Source organism: Schistocerca americana, chromosome 1 (assembly GCF_021461395.2).
Source record: "Schistocerca americana isolate TAMUIC-IGC-003095 chromosome 1, iqSchAmer2.1, whole genome shotgun sequence".
Lineage (NCBI taxonomy): Eukaryota > Metazoa > Arthropoda > Insecta > Orthoptera > Acrididae > Schistocerca > Schistocerca americana.
The window spans coordinates 699,447,949-699,467,844 of NC_060119.1; the positions used below are offsets into that span (position 1 = coordinate 699,447,949).

Here is a 19,896-nt window from a genome sequence, read left to right on the forward strand (position 1 = left end):
AGTGCTCAGAGCCATTTGAACCATTTTTAGACGTAGAACACATTGAGCGACTTTGAACCCTGGCTGCGTCTCAGATGGTCACTGACACTGAACGTATGACGTCACATGTAATATCACAAGCCACGCTTCCCACCTATTACTTCATGATCACAACGTCAAAAGCCCTCCCCCCCTCTTTTCCATAATGTCACGATGGTGGGAAATTAAAAAAAAAATCAAGACGACGTAAACTGACGCCATATGTAATAGTATGCAAAAGGACTGAATTATTTGGCAAAAGTATGATATCTCGTATAGGGTTGAGACTTCAAATAATTTTGACAGAAGCACTCAGATAGAATATTTTTAATGCACATTTACGATTGTTCGAGTTGGATGTTTTAATGAAGCCACCGGATTACAGTTTCAGTCTTTCCTCTTCTATTACTCTATTAAACACAAATATCAGAAAGAATACGGTGATGGGTGTTATTTAAACCATTATTTTTGTTTATAACTAGAAATTTGAATGCATTTTCACAATGCCTATTCGTTTAAGCATTTCGAATGCATTAAAATTCATATCAGGTTTCACATTATAGCTGAACACATGCCAGAAATTACGTTTGTCTCGTTTTAAAATACTAATTACATTATATATAATTACACTAACATTATATATATATATATATATATATATATATATATATATATATATATATATTGAGAATTTTGCTTTATGTTTGACATAGGTGAAAGCTGTCCACACCATAATGGTGGCCGACAGAAATATGCCTTCACATAATCTTGCTTATAATAAAAGTGAAGAATGGTAGAGCCTCATCAGACTTGAAAATGTGAAACATTCATTAGGATCAAGGTTTTGTTTTACACTAATGTTACTGAAGAGATTTAGAATACATATAGCTTTGGAGAGACTTTAGCTGTGGGTAATATACTCTCCTTCACTGTTTATAACAGCCTACCAATGATGGGGGAATTTTTCGATTCCGCGACCGTAGAAATCACCTGTTTTTTAGGCAAAGAACTCGTCAAGCCATGTTCGGACGGCATTTACATTGGGAAAGGAAGTTCCTTTAAAGTTATACGATAGAGAGCGGAAAAGGTGAAAATCTGAGGGCGCAAGATCAGATGAATAAGGTGCGTGTGCAATGACTTCCCAACCCAACTCATGTACAGTGTTTTTTGTCGGTGTAGCAGAATGCATAACTTCACTCAGTATTCCTTATCATTCTTCTTGGAATGCGTCTGCAAGACATATTAGTTGTTGACAATAAATGTCAGCAGTGATGATTACACCTCGGGGAAGCAATTCGGTAGTACAACACACCGTCGCTGCTCCACTAGGTGCTTAACACTATCTGTTGTGGATGTATGCAGGTCTTTGTACGAGGGGTTGCTGCGTCATTCGGGCTCAACCATTCCTTTCTTTTCCTTTTGTAAATATAAAGACACCATTTCTCGTCACTAGTAATGATACAGGATGGGAACGGTGGGTGTTGTTATGACGAAGAACAAGCAGAGGTGCAGGAGATGCAGATATAGCCACCCACAGATTTTTGTGATTTTGCGGTACCAACACACCCGATTTTTGAACCTTCACCATTGCATACAAATGTCGCACGGCGGTGAAATTATCGCAGTTCATCAGATTTGCCAGTTCCCGAGAACACTGACGTGAATAATTGTGGATTACTGCGTTTAAACAATGTTAATCAAAATCCGAAGGTCTTTCTGAACGTGGAGATTCACTAATGTCAAAACAATTCTTCTTGAAACGAGAAAAGCATTTCCTTGCTGTACTCTGTGCAATGGCATTATCCCCACACATGACGAAAATGTTTTTGGCTGTCTCCGCTACTGTCAGCTCTCTATTGAACTCAGAAAGAAGAACATTTCGGAAATGTTCCCATTTCTCCAACTGGCACTCCATTTTTTAGCGTCCGTATCTCCACTTAATATCTCCAAATGACAAAATGACAGCATGTAAACCCAAACAGCAACAGCGAACTACAAATAAAAAATGAAAATCTATAAATAAACCCATAGCAAACGGAAAACCAACATGCAAAACAAAAACGCTTTGAACTTATGCACCAACCTAATGTATACAGACACTAGGCTATCAAAAGTATCCGAACGCCCCCAAAAAGATATGTTTTCCATATAAGGTGCATTGTGCTGCCAGGTACTCCGTATCAGCGACCTCAGAAGTAATTAGACATCGTGAGAGAGCAGAATTGGGTGTTCTGCGGAAATCACGGGCCGGACTGTGTGGCCGAGCGGTTCTAGGCGCTTCAATCTGGAACCGCGCGACCGCTACGGCGCAGGATCGAATCCTGCCCCGAGCATGGATGTGTATGTTGTCCTTAGGTTAGTTAGGTTTAAGTAGTTCTAAGTTCTAGCGGACTGATGACCTCAGATGTTAAGTCCCATAGTGCTCAGAGCCATTTGAACCATTTGGAATTCACGGATTTCGAACGTGGTCAAGTGATTGAGTGTCACTTGTGTCATACGTCTGTACGCGAGATTTGCACACTCCTAAACATCCATAGGTCCACTGTTTCCAACGTGATAGTGAAGTGGAAACGTGAATGGACACGTACAGCACAAAAGTGTACAGGCCTACCTTGTCTGTTGACTGATAGAGATCGCCGACAGTTGAAGAGGGTCGTAATGTGTAATGGGCAGACATCTATCCAGACCATCACACACGAATTCCAAATTGCATCAGGACCTACTGCAAGTACGATGACAGTTAGGCGGGAGGTGAGAAAACTTGGATTTCATGGTCGAGCAGCTGCTCGTAAGCCAAACATTACTCCAGTAAATGCCAAACAACGCCGCGCTTGGTGTAAAGAGCGTAAACATTGGACGATTGAACAGTGGCAAAACGTTGTGTGGAGTGACGGATCACGGTACACAATGTGGCGATCCGATGGCACGGTGTGGGTAATGCGAATACCAGCGTGTGTAGTGCCAATAGCAAAATTCGGAGGCGGGTGCTATTATGTTGTGGTCGTCTTTTTCATAGAGAGGGCTTGCACTCCTTGTTGTTTTGCGTGCCACTATCACAGCACAGGCCTACACTGATATTTTAAGCACCTTTTCCTTCCCATTGTTAAAGAGCAATTCGGGGATGGCGATTGCATATTTCAACACTATCGAGCACCTGTTCATATTGTACGGCCTGTGGCGGAGTGGTTACATGACAATAAAATCTCTGTAATGAACTGGTCTGCACAGAGTCCTGACCTGAAGCCTATAGAATATACCTCTGGGATGTTTTGGAACGCCGACCTCGTGCTAGTCCTCACTGACCGACATTGATACCTCTCCTCAGTGCAGCTCTCCGTGAAGAATGGACTGCCATTCCCAAGAAACCTTCCAGCACGTGACTGAACGTGTGCCTGCGAGAGTGGAAGGTATCATCAAGGGTAAGGGTGGGCCAACACCATACTGAATTCCAGCATTGCCGATGGAGTGTGCCACGAACTTTTAAGTCATTTTCAGCAAGGTATCCAGATAGTTTTGATCACACAGTGTATAGATGGAATTACCTTGGTGTTGTATAATGCCGTGTAACCATTAGTATGCCGGCAGCAGCAGTGAAATAAGCAATTAAGTATGATCTGTATCTCATTATATCAAAATAAGATATGCCAAGATGGCCACACTGTGCCTTTTAAATTTAGAATGCTGCTAGGCGGCACTCACAGTAACGAGTATTATGGGAATGGAAGAAAGAAGACGCAAGAACTGGCACGATAAACAGAGTATTCTAGTCTTGCCTCTAACAATGGTATATATTCTTCTCGTAGTGTATCAACGTGACATTTTAAAAGGCGTAACATAAAACTGACACACACACACACACACACACACACACACACACACACACACACAGCGCATTGAGAGCAATGAATGATTGCTCGGCGGATGGCGGCAAGTGATGGCTGGCGAGTGGTGGACCATATGGCCCTGATATCAAAGCGCAAGTCTCATCTGACTCCTGCAACGTCATGCACGTGCACGCAATGCAGCAGTTACTTGCGCGAAATGCTCAACCTCTAAAATGTAATTATTACTACAAAACAATTCAATGTAACTATTTCATTTGTTATGCAGCTTAGAAAATGGTTCAAATGGCTCTGAGCACTATGGGACTTAACATCTTAGGTCATCAGTCCCCTAGAACTTAGAACTACTTAAACCTAACTAACCTAAGGACATCACACACATCCATGCCCGAGGCAGGATTCGAACCTGTGACCGTAGCAGCCCCGCGGTTCCGCACTGCAGCGCTAGAACCGCACGGCCACCGCGGCCGGCATGCAGCTTAGAGGTAATGAGAGGAAGACTACCGGCACGTGCATTTGAGATTGCGTTATCTATTCCTTAATGTGCATGAGAGAGCATACCTATGTGGATTCGAGTCGGCTCAGCGAAATATGACAAATCCTTGAATGTGCATAGACGTCACCAACTGCTGGTTCAGCAGAGAGGTTGTTTATAAAAGCGAAGCTGCCTCTAGGAGTGGAGTGCTGTTGATGTCATCATTATTCAGTGTTTTTCTTGTTGGGCATGCGTACAATAAACTCTAAAAAAAAATGAAGGTCTGACATATATTACTCTTGACAATTTATATCTTTCGCCTTTCAAGGTTGCTGGTGGGACGCGGTGTGAGGGGAGGGGGGGGGGGGTATGGAAAAGCAAGGGTTGACATCTTCAAAAAAATACTAATACCTTATCAGAGCAGCGTTCGAAATGTTGAAGAATGCCTAGACTCTGGAAGTTTGGTAGGCTATAGAACATGGACATAGTTGACTGTTTACATAAATACGAACTAGCAATTTTACTGTATTAGTGAAGTGTCTTGCGAGAATACTGAAAGAGCACTGAATTTGTGCTACTTACGTGTGTTGCAGAAATAAGGGTAGGAAGTGTAGTAATTTTGTTTGTACTCGACATTTTGCTTAGTGTTTGTAATAATTCAAATGGTTCAAATGGCTCTGAGCACTATGCGGACTTAACTGCTGAGGTCATCAGTCGCCTAGAGCTTAGAACTAATTAAACCTAACTAACCTAAGAACATCACACACGTCCATGCCCGAGGCAGGATTCGAACCTGCGACCGTAGCGGTCGCTCGGCTCCAGGCTGTAGCGCCCAGAACCGCACGGCCACTCCGGCCGGCTTTGTAATAATTAGTGAACCATCTCTGCAGCACTTTAAACTAATTGCAGCCAACGATCTGGAATGTATTTCTCCGAAACGTGCATTTAAAAGTCTAATATGTACAGGTGTGGTAGCTAAAGGTTCGGTTGAAGGCTCATTTATACATTTTTGTGCTTGGTGTCACTGCCCCATCCCCCGCCCCACCCCCCTAACGATGACTGAAAATGTAAAAAAAGAAACGTTAACTATGATTTATAACAGATTTTAATATATGTGCGAAACTATTAAATGTGATTTCTAACTGATTTTACCGTATATGTAAAAATGTAATAACATTAAATGCGATTTGTAACGGTTTTACTACGTGAAAATAAACGCACATAATACATCACTAAAGTACATTGTTTTTGTTTGTTTCCTCTGAAAATTCTTCAGGTGTTTGACCATCAATGTGATATCTTACAATCTGTAACAATTAATCTAACGTGTGTGAAATGTTAACACATGCACTTAAAGGTTCTCTGTTTTACTACATTAGCTGATCAGCTTGTCGATCTACAAATCTCACACTTGTAGCTGTAACTCTCTGATTCTAATTTTATAATTTAAAGTAAAAATTACTTTGACAAACTTTTTTTAGTGAAGTGTAAAACAGAGAGATGAAATTTACTGATGAAGCAATATAGTATTTTACGCAAACATTTTTTTATTGATGTCTAAAACAGAGAGAAATGACATTTTCTAATGAGGCGGTACAGTATTTGAAATAAAAATTTTTTTGTGGAATTTAAAACAGAGAAATTGAGATGAAATTTCCTGATAAGCCAGAATTTTATGTGCCTGAGTGCTTTTAATAAACAACACAGATGTGGGAATACTGTTACACCTGTTATGCAACTTTTGATTCTGTGTATGCATATGTGAGATGAAACTTACTGACGAGATAGTACAGTATTTCACAAAACATTTTTTTCTTGAAACGTAGAACAAAAGAGAAAAATGAAATATAAAGGTGGAAAATTATACAATGTGTGTGCGTGCTTAAGTGTTTTTGATGTGGAGATACTGTAAGTTGATGCCTTTACGTATTTTTTAAAATTAATTAAAATTAATTCAGATCGTTCGGATATCTTTGAACATGTATCCGTCTTCAATTTTAATGACAGTGGGCTTGCATATATGCGTCTCTGTGAGAGAGAGAGACAGACAAAAAGAGAGGGATGAATTTACTGATGAGGCAGAATTTTTAGTGAATGGCACACATTTCTGCAATTCAGGTGGTGCTTACGTATTTTATCGTAATTAAAATAGTGATGTGGAAATAATGCTATATTGTCAATATCTTTGGATATTTCTGAAAATAACTCGGGTCGTTCAGATCATTCTGAACACAGAGTCAGTTTGTACTATCTCGCGTTTATTTTTAACTTCCCATCACCGTGACGTAATGGAAAGAGGAGCGTGGCTTGTGATATTATGAAAATGACGTCATAGATAGGGGGACTACTTTGTTGCTGTGTGTGTATGGTCATGCATTCAAGGTCAGTGATTTAGCGTCCGTCGCCAGATTTCAAGATCGGTCAAAGTGGTCAAAGTCGTAGATTGCTGTACTGCTGCTTGTGGATAAAACTCAACTTACTTTGAGTTTCGTTTCCAGCTGTGAAACATTCTTTTGTAGTGCAAGTGGAGTTAAAATATAAATGCTCAAAACTGAACAAAGTTAACCCGAATAGAATAAAAAGTGTGGCACGTCTCAAATACTTTGATTTTCTTCTGTTCCAGCTTTCTCACAATCCACGTGAGACCGATCTTGTCACCATAGTTAGGGACGGAAGTCATGTGAAGCATCTGTAGGTGAATCGTGCAGATTTTGCATTGTGTGCTGTGTATTGTGAGCCGGAGATCAGTAACCAGCCCATAATTTTCCCAATTGGGCGTCGAAAATTGCTTAAAAACCACATTCATGTTACATTGTGCTCCAAACACTAGCCATTAACTCATTGCACAAGATAATCCCGGATCCTCTTCATCTCCTTGTCTCGCAAGATAGGACGCTGCATGCTAAGCTCAACAAGACGGTCAATTACAGTGCACACATATAACCGTTACATCATTGTAGCTGACTTTTCACCATTTGTGAAGTGTCGTATGAGGGGCGTTCAGTAAATAATGCAACACACTTTTTTCTTGGTTTTATTCAGGATTCCAATCTACACCATATTATTTCCCATTCTTTTTGCTACAAAGCACTATTTATCAACATAATCTCTGCCTTGCGTCACCCTACTGGGAGGGCACGTACACGAGCATGGTACCGCTCTACTGGTCGACGTCGGAGCCAGCTTTGTCTTATATCACTAACGTCACGATCATCCTCGTACTTCTTCCCGTGGTGTGCATCCTTCATTGAGCCAAACAGATGGAAGTCGGAATGTGCTAGATCCGGGCTGTACGGTGGATAAGGAAGAGCAGTTCAATGAACTTTCGTGAGCTGCTCTCGGGTGCGCAGACTTGTGTGCAGCCTTTCGTCGTCATGAAGAAGGAGAGGTTCGTTTCATTTTGGTGTCGACGAAACACTGAAGTCGTTTCTTCAGTTTCCTGACGGTAGCACAATACACTTCAGAGGACGTAAAACAAAATATATCCTTCAGAGTCCCAGAAAACCGTCGCCATGACTTTAACGGTTGAGGATGCGGCCTTGAACTTTTTCTCGGAGGAGAGATCATGCAGAGCCGTTCCATTGATCGCCCTTTTGTTTCCGTTTCGAAGTGATGAACCCAGGTTTCATCACCTGTGACGATGTTCGACAAAAAATTGTCACTATCAGACTCGCACCCTTCGTGCAAACAATTCCGCACAGATGATCCTTTGTTGCACTTTATGGTCTTGTGTTTGGCTGCGAGGAACCCAGCAGCCACACACTGCTGAGTACTCCAACTATTAGACGAGTATGCCAGCACAACCAACAGGGACGTCCAGTCGATCAGCGAGGCGCTTGACAGTGATCCTTTCTTATGAGACTGTCCGCACGTTCCAACATTGCTGGAGCTACACCTGTGTGCGGCCCGCCGGCACGTGCCAGATCGGACAGCTCGCGCGACCTTGTTGCGATAATGACAGACGTCTCGCCCAACGACTCAACTTGCTTTTGTTTACTGAGAGGTCTCCACAGACATTTTGCAAGCGCCTATGAATATCTGCGATGCTCTGGTTTTCCGTCAAAAGGAACTTAAAGACAGCTCTTTGTTTGAAACACACCTTCGTTGCAGACACCATTTTGAAGTCTACGTATAGCGCTGCCTCTATCAGATCTTCATGAAACTGTAGTTAATGAAAAGGGAATATTCCACGATGTCCCACAAAAAATTTAGCATTTTTTCAACCGAAATTGGACAACAAAAGAAATTTGTTCCATTATTTATTGAAGGCCGCTCTTAGTTAGAAATGCACAGTGATTTGCGACGTCAAAGTCGCATGTTGAACTCATAATGGGGAGAGATGATGACTGTATCGTATAGCTAACTTTCTACAGAAGGGTTAGCGTCGCAGCCGGTGTTTTATAAGTTGAGTGCAATTTCTAAGTTCCCCATTTTTTCGTCCTCAGGATTGGAAGGAGATAGAAACACGTGGTTTAGCGGTCACTCTTTGTGTATGCATCTCACACGTGGCAGCACTATACGATATGGCAGCAGAGAGAGTGTGGAGTGTATTTGGTACTAGAAACCGGGGAGTTTCCGTCAGAGCAACAGCTAGTAATCATTCGGTTTCTCCACTTGTGTGGTATGACACTCATTCAAATTCATCGCCAGTTTAGTGAAACGTATGTTGGTGATGTTATGAATGTAGAGTATGTTGCGACCCACCCGTGTACCCTTGATGACTGCACGGCACAAAGCTTTGCGCCTCACAGCGACTCGTAAACACCGACATTGGACTGTTGATGACGGGGGGAAACACGCTGCCTAGTTGGACGAGTCTCGTTTCAAATAGTATCGAGTGGGTGGACGTGTATAGGTGTGGAGATAACCTCATGAATCCATGGATCCTGCATGTCAACAGGGGACAGTTCAAGCTGGTGGAGGCTCCGTAATGGTGTGGGGCATGTGCAATTGAAGTGATATGGGACCCCTGATACGTCTAGAAACGAATTTACAGGTGACACGTACATAAGCGTCCAGTCTGATCACCTGCTTCCACTCATGTCCATTGGGCAATTTCAGCAGGACAATGCGCCACCACACACGTCCAGAATTGCGACAGAGTGGCTACAGGAAAGAAATAAAGAAATACGTGTTTCAGTATTTTTGGAAATTTGACTTCCATGGGTGTGAAACAGTGTGTGAAAGTTTAAAAAAAAAATCATTAATGAACAACTACTAAAGTATTTTTAAAGCTACATCTATGAAAATTGGTATTTGACTTGTCGGTTACGAATAGAAAAATATATGTTGTGTATATGGTTCTCCGGCGAGACGTCGGATGTCATAGTGAAAACTCCACAACATTTCATCAGCGCAACTAGCCGACATCTTCAGGTGCGACGAACACACTGCTAAGGCATGACTAGAGCCCCCTATTTATGCCAGTCGTAGGCAGGAAGTGCGCATGCGTGGAGGCGCCAAATTCGATGGCCAATAGCGACGATAGCGGCTCAAGAACCTACGACTCGCACCATCAGATATACTCGTAAGTTTTGACGTAGTCTCACTTTTTACTCGTGTAACATTGCAGGAATCGTTGTTGCTCATTAGCGAGAGGCTGGGTGGGGAACTTATTCCAACATGTGCTCACCTCGACGTATTTTTTATTCAATGGACAATATTTTGAACAGACTGACGGCGTCGCAATGGGTAGTCCCTTGTCACCCATTGTGGCTAATCTTTTTATGGAAGACTTCGAGGAGAGAGCACTTCAGTCGTCAGATTTGAAACCTACGTGTTTTTGGCGATATGTGGACGACACCTTTGTTATCTGACCTCACGGCACGGCATCGCTGAATGTAATTCTTGAGCATCTTAACTCGCTTCATCCCAACATTAAGTTCACTATGGAGGTGGAGAAAAACGGCGAACTTCCATTCCTGGATGTGTTGGTACGGAGAAAAGAAGATGGCACATTAGGTCACTCAGTGTACCGTAAACCAACACACACGGACCTACAGGCCGCCAGCTGTCACCATCCTTCGCAACGAAGTGGCGTACTTAGGACGTTGGTTCACAGACCACGAGCCATATCAGACTCAGACAGCTTATCCAATGAATTACTCCATCTGCGTACCACTTTCCAACAAAATGGATATTCCGAACGGGAGATTCGCCGTGCCTTACATCCGAAGCGGGTTACCCAACGTGAGGAACTGGAAAAAGGCGAAGAACAAAGGGGAATGGTCATCTTGCCAAACATCGGCGGTGTCTCTTCAAAAATAGGAAGATTATTGAAGAGGCATAACGTTAAATGTGTCTTTCGTCCGCCGGCAAAACTCAGAGCTGTCTTGGACTCATCTAAGGACAGCCTTGGCCTAAGAAGACCCGGTGTTTACGAGATTCCTTGTAGCTCCGGCATGTCGTACTTCGGACAAACTTGTCGCACTGTAGAAGAGAGATGTACTGAACACCGACGCTACACTCGTCTGGAGCAACCAGAGAAGTCTCCAATGGCCGAGCATTGTCTCAGTACAGGCCATTCTATGAATTATCAACACACCAAAATTCTCGCGTCGACGAGTTCGTACTGGGACCGTATTATTAAGGAAGCAGTGCAAATACGTAGCTCGACGGATCTTGTAAACAGAGACACGGGCTTTCAGCTCAGTACAGCTCGGGATCCAGCAGTGGCCATATTGAAGTCGCATAGAGCAGAGAGGAGTACTATTGGTCATACGACGGATGACGATTCGCCAGGAACATAAATATTCTGTTGACAACGGGATGATAGTCACGCGTCTACGCGGACGCGCATCTTTGCTTGCGGCTTCCGACAGAGGTCGCTGGGGCGGCCGATGGCAGCGCAGAGCAGCAGCGGCAGCCTCCGCGCATGCGCCGAAGTCTTTGTTTCGTCATCTTGCAGGTGGCGTTGCTGTCCTTCCAGCTATCGGTTGATATCGTCGCTATTGGCCATCGAATTTGGCGCCTCCACGTATGCGCATTTCCTGCCTAAGACTTGCATAAATAGGGGGCTCTAGTCACGCCTTTGCAGTGTGTTCGTCTCACCTGAAGATGTCGGCCAGTTGCGCTAATGAAATATTGTGGAGTTTTCGCTATGACATCCGACGTCTCGCCCGAGAACCATATATACAACATGTCCGTCGGGAAAGGCTCAAGCAACACAAAAAAATACATATTTCACTGTTTTTGGAAATTCAACCCCTATGAGGGTGCAATAGGGGATGAAGTTTTTATGAAATATTTTGAAGCTAAATCTATGAAAATTTGTATATGGCTTCTATGTTAGAAATAACTTTCAACCACTATGGGTTTGAAATAAGGGGGTGAAATAGTTTATGAAATATTTCATTCTGATAGCGTTTTTAAAGCTATATCTACGAAAATTTGGCATTTTACTTCTCTGTTACATATAAAGAAATATGTGTTAGAGGACGGAAGTTTCTATGGAAATAGCACTAAGGGAACGCAAAAGGCAACTACCAGACGTGCTTTTTGGTCAGATGTACATTCGGAAAAGACCTTGGTTCTATGGCCTTAACTATCGTGAAAATTTTGTGAACAACATAAAAACTAGAAAAAAAAGGAAAACAAAAGAATCTTTGTAGAGCGTACAGTCTACGCGAGCAAAGCATCGGGCGCCTACCTGGTCTTTGATTACGCATTGCCATACGATAAATGGGTAAAAGGACTGAAATTTCAAATTGTTGTGTACGACTATTTGTGAAACAGAAAGTCGGAGACTGTAGAGTTGTAACTCCCTCCTGTTCGTTAACGCTTTGCCGTAGACTCCAGCAAAGGCCACGAGGCGGGGGACCAGGACGGCGCCTCCCCGTCGGAGAACGTGGTGTGGCGCAACATCAGGGTGCTGCGGCTGGCGGGGGTGTGGCGGCCGGAGGGCCGCTGTCTGGCGCGCCTCTACCCGCTCTACTTCGGCACCGTCTGCACCAGCATGCTGCACATCGGCGCGCTGGCCATCTTCCGCAGCTACACCATCTGGGGCGACATGACCGAGGTCACCTTCGCCCTCGTCTCCGGACTCACCTGCTTCAACGGAGCCGTCAAGATGATCCACCACTACAGCCACAGTGAGTCCTACTACCGGCTGGTCAACGAACTCAACATCCTCATCGACCGGCAGCGGCCGCACTGCGAGGGAGACGCCGAACTGTCGGCGGCCCTGCAGGCCGCCTACAAGAAGGCGAAGCGGCTCACCTTCGGCGTGCTGGGCTACATGTTCGTTCTGGGCCAGATGTGGGCCACCGTGCCGCTCTTCATGCAGTTCCCCCCGGACGACCCGAGCAGCCCGCTGCCCCTCGTCACAATCACTCGCGTGCACAAGGTGCACAACCACACGCTGTACTCGCTCGCCTACCTGTCGGAGTGCCACACCGTCCTCTACTGGAACTTCTCCAGCCTCGGCATGGACGTGTTCTTCGGATCCGTCATGATCCACGTTACGGGTCAGCTTAACATACTCAACATAAGGCTGTCGCGCTTGAGTGACGGCGGGGCGGCAGGAGACCTGGCGCACTCCTCCAACTTTGACAAAGGCAGCCAACAACAGAAGTGGAACACACACGATTCTGTCTCCATGTACGATGAAGTGCGCAACTGTGTGAGAGATCATCAGGAAATACTAAGGCAAGCCAACTTATTCTGTTATATTTCCCTCTACTTATAGTTAAATCTCATCTACTTTTGAGTATGACTAATTTGCGAGCACACCCAGCAATCTCATCCATTCATTGAGTTACCATACTTATAGATAAAAATGTATTAATTATTGGAAACATAGTAATCACCGATTAATCATGTTGTTGGTGTGGCATTTAGCTCTATGACTTATTTGATCCACATCTCCACATTAGTCTATCCTTTGGGAGCCTCTTCATCTCTGCTCAACTATTACAATTTACATGCACTTTAACCTGTCCCCTACACAACCCCCCCCCCCCCCCCCCCCGCACACATTTTCCTCCATTACTAAACAAACAATTCCTTGATGCCTCAGGATGTATCTTATTAAAACTGTCTCTTCGTTCAGAACGTTGTTTTCCTTCTTATGTGCTATAGACCAGACAATACTCGTCATCTCCCCTATCAACTTTTAATCTTACAGCTACTATTCTTTCAGAGACATGGGACTAGTTTACAATTTTTGCTATCGTTATCTAGCATTGTAGTACACAGGAAACACAGAATTTTCACTGTAAAATAGAAATAAATACCTTTCACACGTGAGAGTATTAAAATCTAAGTGCTTATCTACCGAAGCATTCGCAACAAAATTGTCAGAGTTTGAATCTCTCCTCAAAAGCACTTGAAGCTTACTTAATACTAGGTACAGAAAGCTGGTTAAAACCTCAAGTTGACAGTAGTGAGGACTTTTGGGAAAATTTAAGTGTACATCAAAATAACAGGAAAACGGGAAATGGAGGTGGTGTATATTTGTTGCAGTAGACAAGAAACTTAAATCCACCGAGATAGAAACTGAAGCTGCATGTGACATTGTTTGAGCAAGATACAGCACCAAGGGTGGGCATAAAAGTGTAATAGGATGCTTTTATCGACCACCAGACACGCCTCTCGATATAACCGAAAATTTTAGAGAAGACCTCATTTCACTTTTACGTAAGTTCCCTAATTACGCCGTAATTGTTGGAAGCGACATCGATCATCTAACACTCAATTGGGATAGTTACAGTACTTTTGCGGTGGGCGTGACAAGAGATCTTGTGAAACGTTCCTAAATGCTTTCGCTGATAACTACCGAGAAGACATAGTTCAGAACCCCACGCATGACGTCAGTATTAAGTCTAAAGGTAACAAATAGACTTGGTCTCTTTGAGGATGTCCACACCGAAACTGGTATCAGTGATCATAAGGCAGTTTTAGAAACAGTGAGTACCAAAGTAAAAACGATAACTAGAGAAAAGAATGATTTATTTGTTCAGCAAATGAGACTAAGTAGCAGTAGTGTCATAGATCTATGAGGAACTTGAAACCCTTAGGACGGGGGCATGTAGAGGAAGTATGGTTCAAGTTTATAATCATAGCTGGCCATCCACTAGATAGATATGTACCCACCAGGACAGTTCGTGATGGGAAAGGTCCTTCCTTGGTATAAAGTCAGTGTAAGGAAACTCCCACAGAAACAGAAACTACTGCATAGACAGAGAGATGCTGGATGAAATTCCATAGTCAGTCAAGAGAGCAATATGTGAAGCATGTGTTCAGTCACTAATAGATAAGACGTGCACTGAAACTGACAATAGCAAAACAAAATCTGAAATGCTTAACTGTGTTTCCTTTACAAAAGAAACCTCGTACCATGGAAATGATGAGTGAAATAGATATTCTTGTCACTGGCGTTGAGAACAATTGAAATCGTTAAAACTGAACAAAGCCCCAGCGCCCAATGGAATCCCTATCAGATTCTGTACCCAATATGCGACCATAGATCTCTCGAACAAAAAACTTGCCCACTAGCTGGAGTAAGGCACAGGTTACACCTGTCTACAAGAAGGGTAGCACGAGTGATCCACAAAACTACCGTTCAATATCCTTGACGTCGGTTCGTTGTAGAATCTTAGGACATATACTGAGTTCAGATGTAATGAGATATCTCGAACAGTGCGAGCTCCTCCATGCCAACCAGCATGATTTCGAAAACATCGGTCACATGAAACCCAACTAGCACTTTCCTCACATAACATACAGAAAGCCATGGAACCATGGAGTTGGGCACATACAGTATTTCTCGATTTCTAAAAATCGTTTGACTCAGTACCACACCTAGGCTTATTATCGAAAGTAAAATCACATGGGATATGAGGTAAAATTTGTGATTGGATTGAGGATTGTTCTGTAGGGAGGGCGCAGCATTTTGTCTTGGCTGGAGAGTCATCGACAGATGTAGTAGTAATTTCGGGAGTGTCGGGTCCCTTGCAGTTCATGTTGTATATTAATCCCCTTGCGGACAATATTAATAATAACTTCAGACTTTTCGCAGATGATGCACCTATCTACAATGAAGTGTGAGATAAACGAACGTGCATGAATAGTCAGACCGTGACAAGCGCTGAAAAAACGTACTATCCTACGAATATAATATCAGTGAGTCGCAACAGTAATCGACGAACTCATACAAATTCCTGGGTGTAACGCTTAGTGGGGATATGGAATGGGACGAACACACAGGCTCAGTCGTGGGAAAGCAAGCATCAGACCGGTTTGTTGACGGAATACTAGTGGAATCCAATCGGGCTACAAAGGAGATTGCTGACAAATTACTCTTGCGACCCATCCTAGAATATTGCTCAAGTGTGTGGGACCTGTACCAAACAGGACTAAGAGGGAAGGGCAGCAGGAATGATCACAGCTTTGTTTGACCCAGACAGAACTGAACGCAAACTATTGAAGATAGACGAAGTTTCAAGATCCGACTTTGAATGATGACTCTATGTATGTACTACAATTCCCTACGTTTCACTCCGATAGTGTTCATGAGGACAAGATTATGTTAATTACAGCACGCATAGAGGCATTTATCCAATCAATCTTCAAGCGCTCCTTATCTGAATGGAAGGGGAAAAAGCCCTAGTAACTGGTACAGTGGGACGAGCCCTATGCCATGCATTTAGTGTCGTTCACGGAGAATAAATGTAGACACGGATGTACGTGAACTGTGAGGAATGTTATCCACAACTACGCGTTTCGCAGCTCAGGCTCTCAGCACTTGACTGTCTCCGATCAATTTCTTATACACATGCACTTAAAAAAACACAAAGTAGTGGTGAAATAAAATAAAGTAGAAGTATTCAGTATTTCGTGTTTATTTAGTGCTTCCTTCAGTGTGTATGTATGTAGTGTTGAACGCGGACATCCAGATGATTGATGGGAGCTTGACTTCCGAAACGCGTACCTGTCGATAGTAATAATCACATAATCTTCGCAACAGCTATCTCCAGTCCTTATCGTGTGTAATATTAGAATTACTATTTTTTATTACCATGAATTCTGTACCACTTTTCATCTTCAGCAGCAGTCTTTCCATTGTGGGGAACTCCACTATATAAACGGAAGCGCCAAAGAAACTGGTCTCTATGTAAGACAAAACGTGTCTGCCGCAGCTGTTAGATCGGTTATTGCTGCATCAACGGCACATTATCAAGATTTAAGTGAGTTTGAACGTGGCGTTATAGTCGGCACACGAGCGATGGGACACAGCATCTCCGAGGTAGCGATGAAATGGCGATTTTCCCGTACGGCCATTTCACGACTGTACCGTGAATATCAGGAATCCGGTAAAACATCAAATTTCCGAAATAGCTGCGGCCGTAAAAACATCCTACAAGAACGGGACCAACGACGACTAAAGAGAATCGTTCGACGTGACAGGAGTGCAGCCCTTCGGCAAATTGCTGCAGATTTCAATGCTGGGCCATCAGCAAGTGTCAGTGTGCGAACCATTCAACGAAACATCCTCGAGATGGGTTTTCGGAGCTGAAGGCCCACTCGTGGACCCTTGATGATTGCACAATACAAAACTTTAAGCCTCGCCCGTGCCCGTCAACACCGTCATTGGACTGTTGATGACAGGAAACGTGTTACCTGGCCGGACGAGTCTCTTTCAAATTGTATTGAGCGGATGGACGTGTACAGGAATGGAGACAATATCATGAATCCATGGACCCTGAATGTCAGCAGGGGACTGTTCAAGCTGATGGAGGCCTTGTAATGGTATGCGGCGTGCGCCGCTGGAGTGATATGTGATCCCTGATATGTCTAGATACGACTCTGACAGGTCACCCGTACGTAAGCAACCTATCGGATCACCTGCATCCATTCATGTCCGTTGTGCATTCCGACCGACTTTGGCAATTCCAGCAGAACAATGCGACACCCCATACGTCCAGAATTGCTACAGAGTGGCTCCGTGAACACTCTTCGAAGTTTAAACACTTCTGCTGGCCACCAAATTCCGTACACATGAACATTATTGAGAATGTCTGGGATGCCTTGCAACGTACTGTTCAGAAGCGATCTCCACCCCCTCGTACTCTTACGGGTTTATGGACAAATCTGCTGGATTCATGGTGTCAGTTTCCCCCATCACTACTTCAGACATTAGTCGAGTCCATGTCACGTCATGTTGTGACACTTCCGAGTGCTCGTGGGGGCCCTATGCGATATTAGACAGGTGTACCAATTTCTTTGGCTGTTCAGTGTATCATAATAAGCAAAATCTTCGATTTGTTTTACACCCTTTAATTTCTGTCTTGTTTTAGTTATGATGATGTATTATGTTTCTTTACACTTAATCCTTAATTTGTCCCCTCTTCTTTGTTGTTTAGCACTTTACATTCCACTGACTGTTCTTTAAATGGCAACTCTTGTTCTTTTCTTGTCTACTCCGTAGTTTTCAGATCCATCTAGTTTTCTCTGTATGTGAAGGTTACGAATAATTGTTGATGTCCTCTGCATATGTTACTAGCATTTAGCTGGAGAAGTCATGTGACGGGGCCGTCACATTGATGCCACATGACCTGGTCGATTTTTCCCGAGGTTTGCTTCTGGTATGTTGCTAGGAGGTCTCAAGGCTGCGGGGAGTGAAAGGACCAAGTCGATTGAGGAGTCCTAACAACAAATTTTATTTACCAGGCCACGAAACAACCAACACTGATAATAGCATGTAGACACAATGATATCACAAGTTACTACTTGTTCAAATTATATATAAAGTAAAAAATTGAGCAAACTCTTGCAAAGCCACAAGCGTAACGTTTAAGAATAAACGTTTTAATTTAAGACAAATGGCAGTGATTTCCTTCAATAAAAGAATTTTGTTTAGAACTTGTAACTTTTTTGGTTGAACAAAACTTTGTTGCAGAATATAGCTTCCTTTTTAAAAAAAAAGCTTTTAAGAAAAGACTTTGCAGATAGTCTACTTGTTCAATGCTAATATTTTAGACAAAATTATCTGACAGAGGACTAAAAGCCTGGCTGCTCCGAAATAGTTTGAAATCTTTTGAATAGTTTAAAAAATCAAAAACATTATTTACAAGCTACAGTTTTAAATCAGAAAAAATTTCTTAAAGGTAGAATACATGCATCAGTTACGATACTGCTCATACTTAGCAGCATTCCGCGTCCGTATACTGACTTAGTAGTACTGGTCACGCGGCAACCCTGAGGCGCAGCCCAGTCGGCTTAGAAAACAAGTTTCTTCTGCAACACACCAAACAAACTATCACAACATGGCCCGTTTCACGCCAACTGTGAAGCCAAGCCTTGTAAACATTCAATAAGCCTGAAGTTCTTTAAGCAAATTGCAATCCTTTAAAGCACGTAAGACATTTTCATTGCAACCTTAACCATCAAATGATTTAAGTAGAAGGCTCATTGAAATACTATAGCAGGGCGCAAAGCAGTAAAATCACAGTTCATTATAGTGTTAAGATAAAATTAAGCCTTTAAAATTACACCTAAAAGGGCACTGTATTATTTGAGCTGCTTGCTCACACATTTGAGCAGAGGTAACCAAGTTCTGCAAGAGCAACAGTTACCAGTAATTTGACTGAGTCACAACTGAGACTACACACGCTGCTGTTCAGCACTACATACTTCAAACAATGTAGCAGACTTTACCATAATCGCGCGTGTAGAACTTGCCAGGCATTGGGCCTGAAATAACTAGATATTACTCCAGCAAAATTTCTCGTACGCAAGCTCTACACAGTTTGACCAATTTGTACAGCTTTCGCAAGTTAGACCCAGCAAATTACGCAATTGACACAGGTAGTACATGTAAGCATCACGGCACGCACAGGGAGAGGAACTCTCAGACACAAAACGCGACAGCGCAATTTGAGGTACAACAACTCAAGGCGAAAGTCGTAAAGGGCCATCCAAAAGTTAATTAACAATGCTGAAGGGGGTTGCAGCAGACAGAAGTCTTGAACTGGTGATATGATGTATTCGGGCGTCTGCACAGCTACGCTGTCCTCCAGACGTACGAAGACCCCAGTTCCGCTATTAGCGTGAAGACTCACACCACGTCGGCCATTCACGAGCGTTGTTTCTGTACGGCTCAAATGGCTCTGAGCACTATGCGACTTAACTTCTGAAATCATCAGTCGCCTAGAACTTAGAACTAATTAAACCTGACTAACCTAAGGACATCACACACATCCATGCCCGAGGCAGGATTCGAACCTGCGACCGTAGCGGTCGCTCGGTTCCAGACTGTAGCGCCTAGAACCGCACGGCCACTCCGGCCGGCGTTGTTTCTGTACTCGGCCAAAACAAACTCAGGCCTCATACGGCTAACCACCGACCGTGACACGACCAGTACTGAAACGACGACGACTGACAGGGTCACCGCCCTCTCTCCGCAACCAGAGTACTTTCCACCGCGAGTCGCTGCTCCTCCGACTCCTTCGAATCGTTCCGCGGGTGCCTAAGTAGGCAATCGCGACCAGTCGCATCGCGGCAAAGCTCGGGCACAAGAAAGAGCCAACATACTAACTGCTCCAGAGAGTTACGGCTGCCCTT

General features: G+C 43.5%; 1 protein-coding gene across 1 annotated transcript in view; it reads left to right on the top strand.

Moving 5' to 3' along the window:
- LOC124544938 (odorant receptor Or2-like) overlaps positions 1 to 19,896 on the top strand; it is a 125,524-nt gene that overhangs the window by 35,049 nt on the left and 70,579 nt on the right. Inside the window, exon 2 of the mRNA XM_047123689.1 lies at positions 12,126 to 12,981. Within this exon, the coding sequence (XP_046979645.1) occupies positions 12,126 to 12,981 (856 nt within the window). The remainder of the gene's footprint in view (positions 1 to 12,125; positions 12,982 to 19,896) is intronic.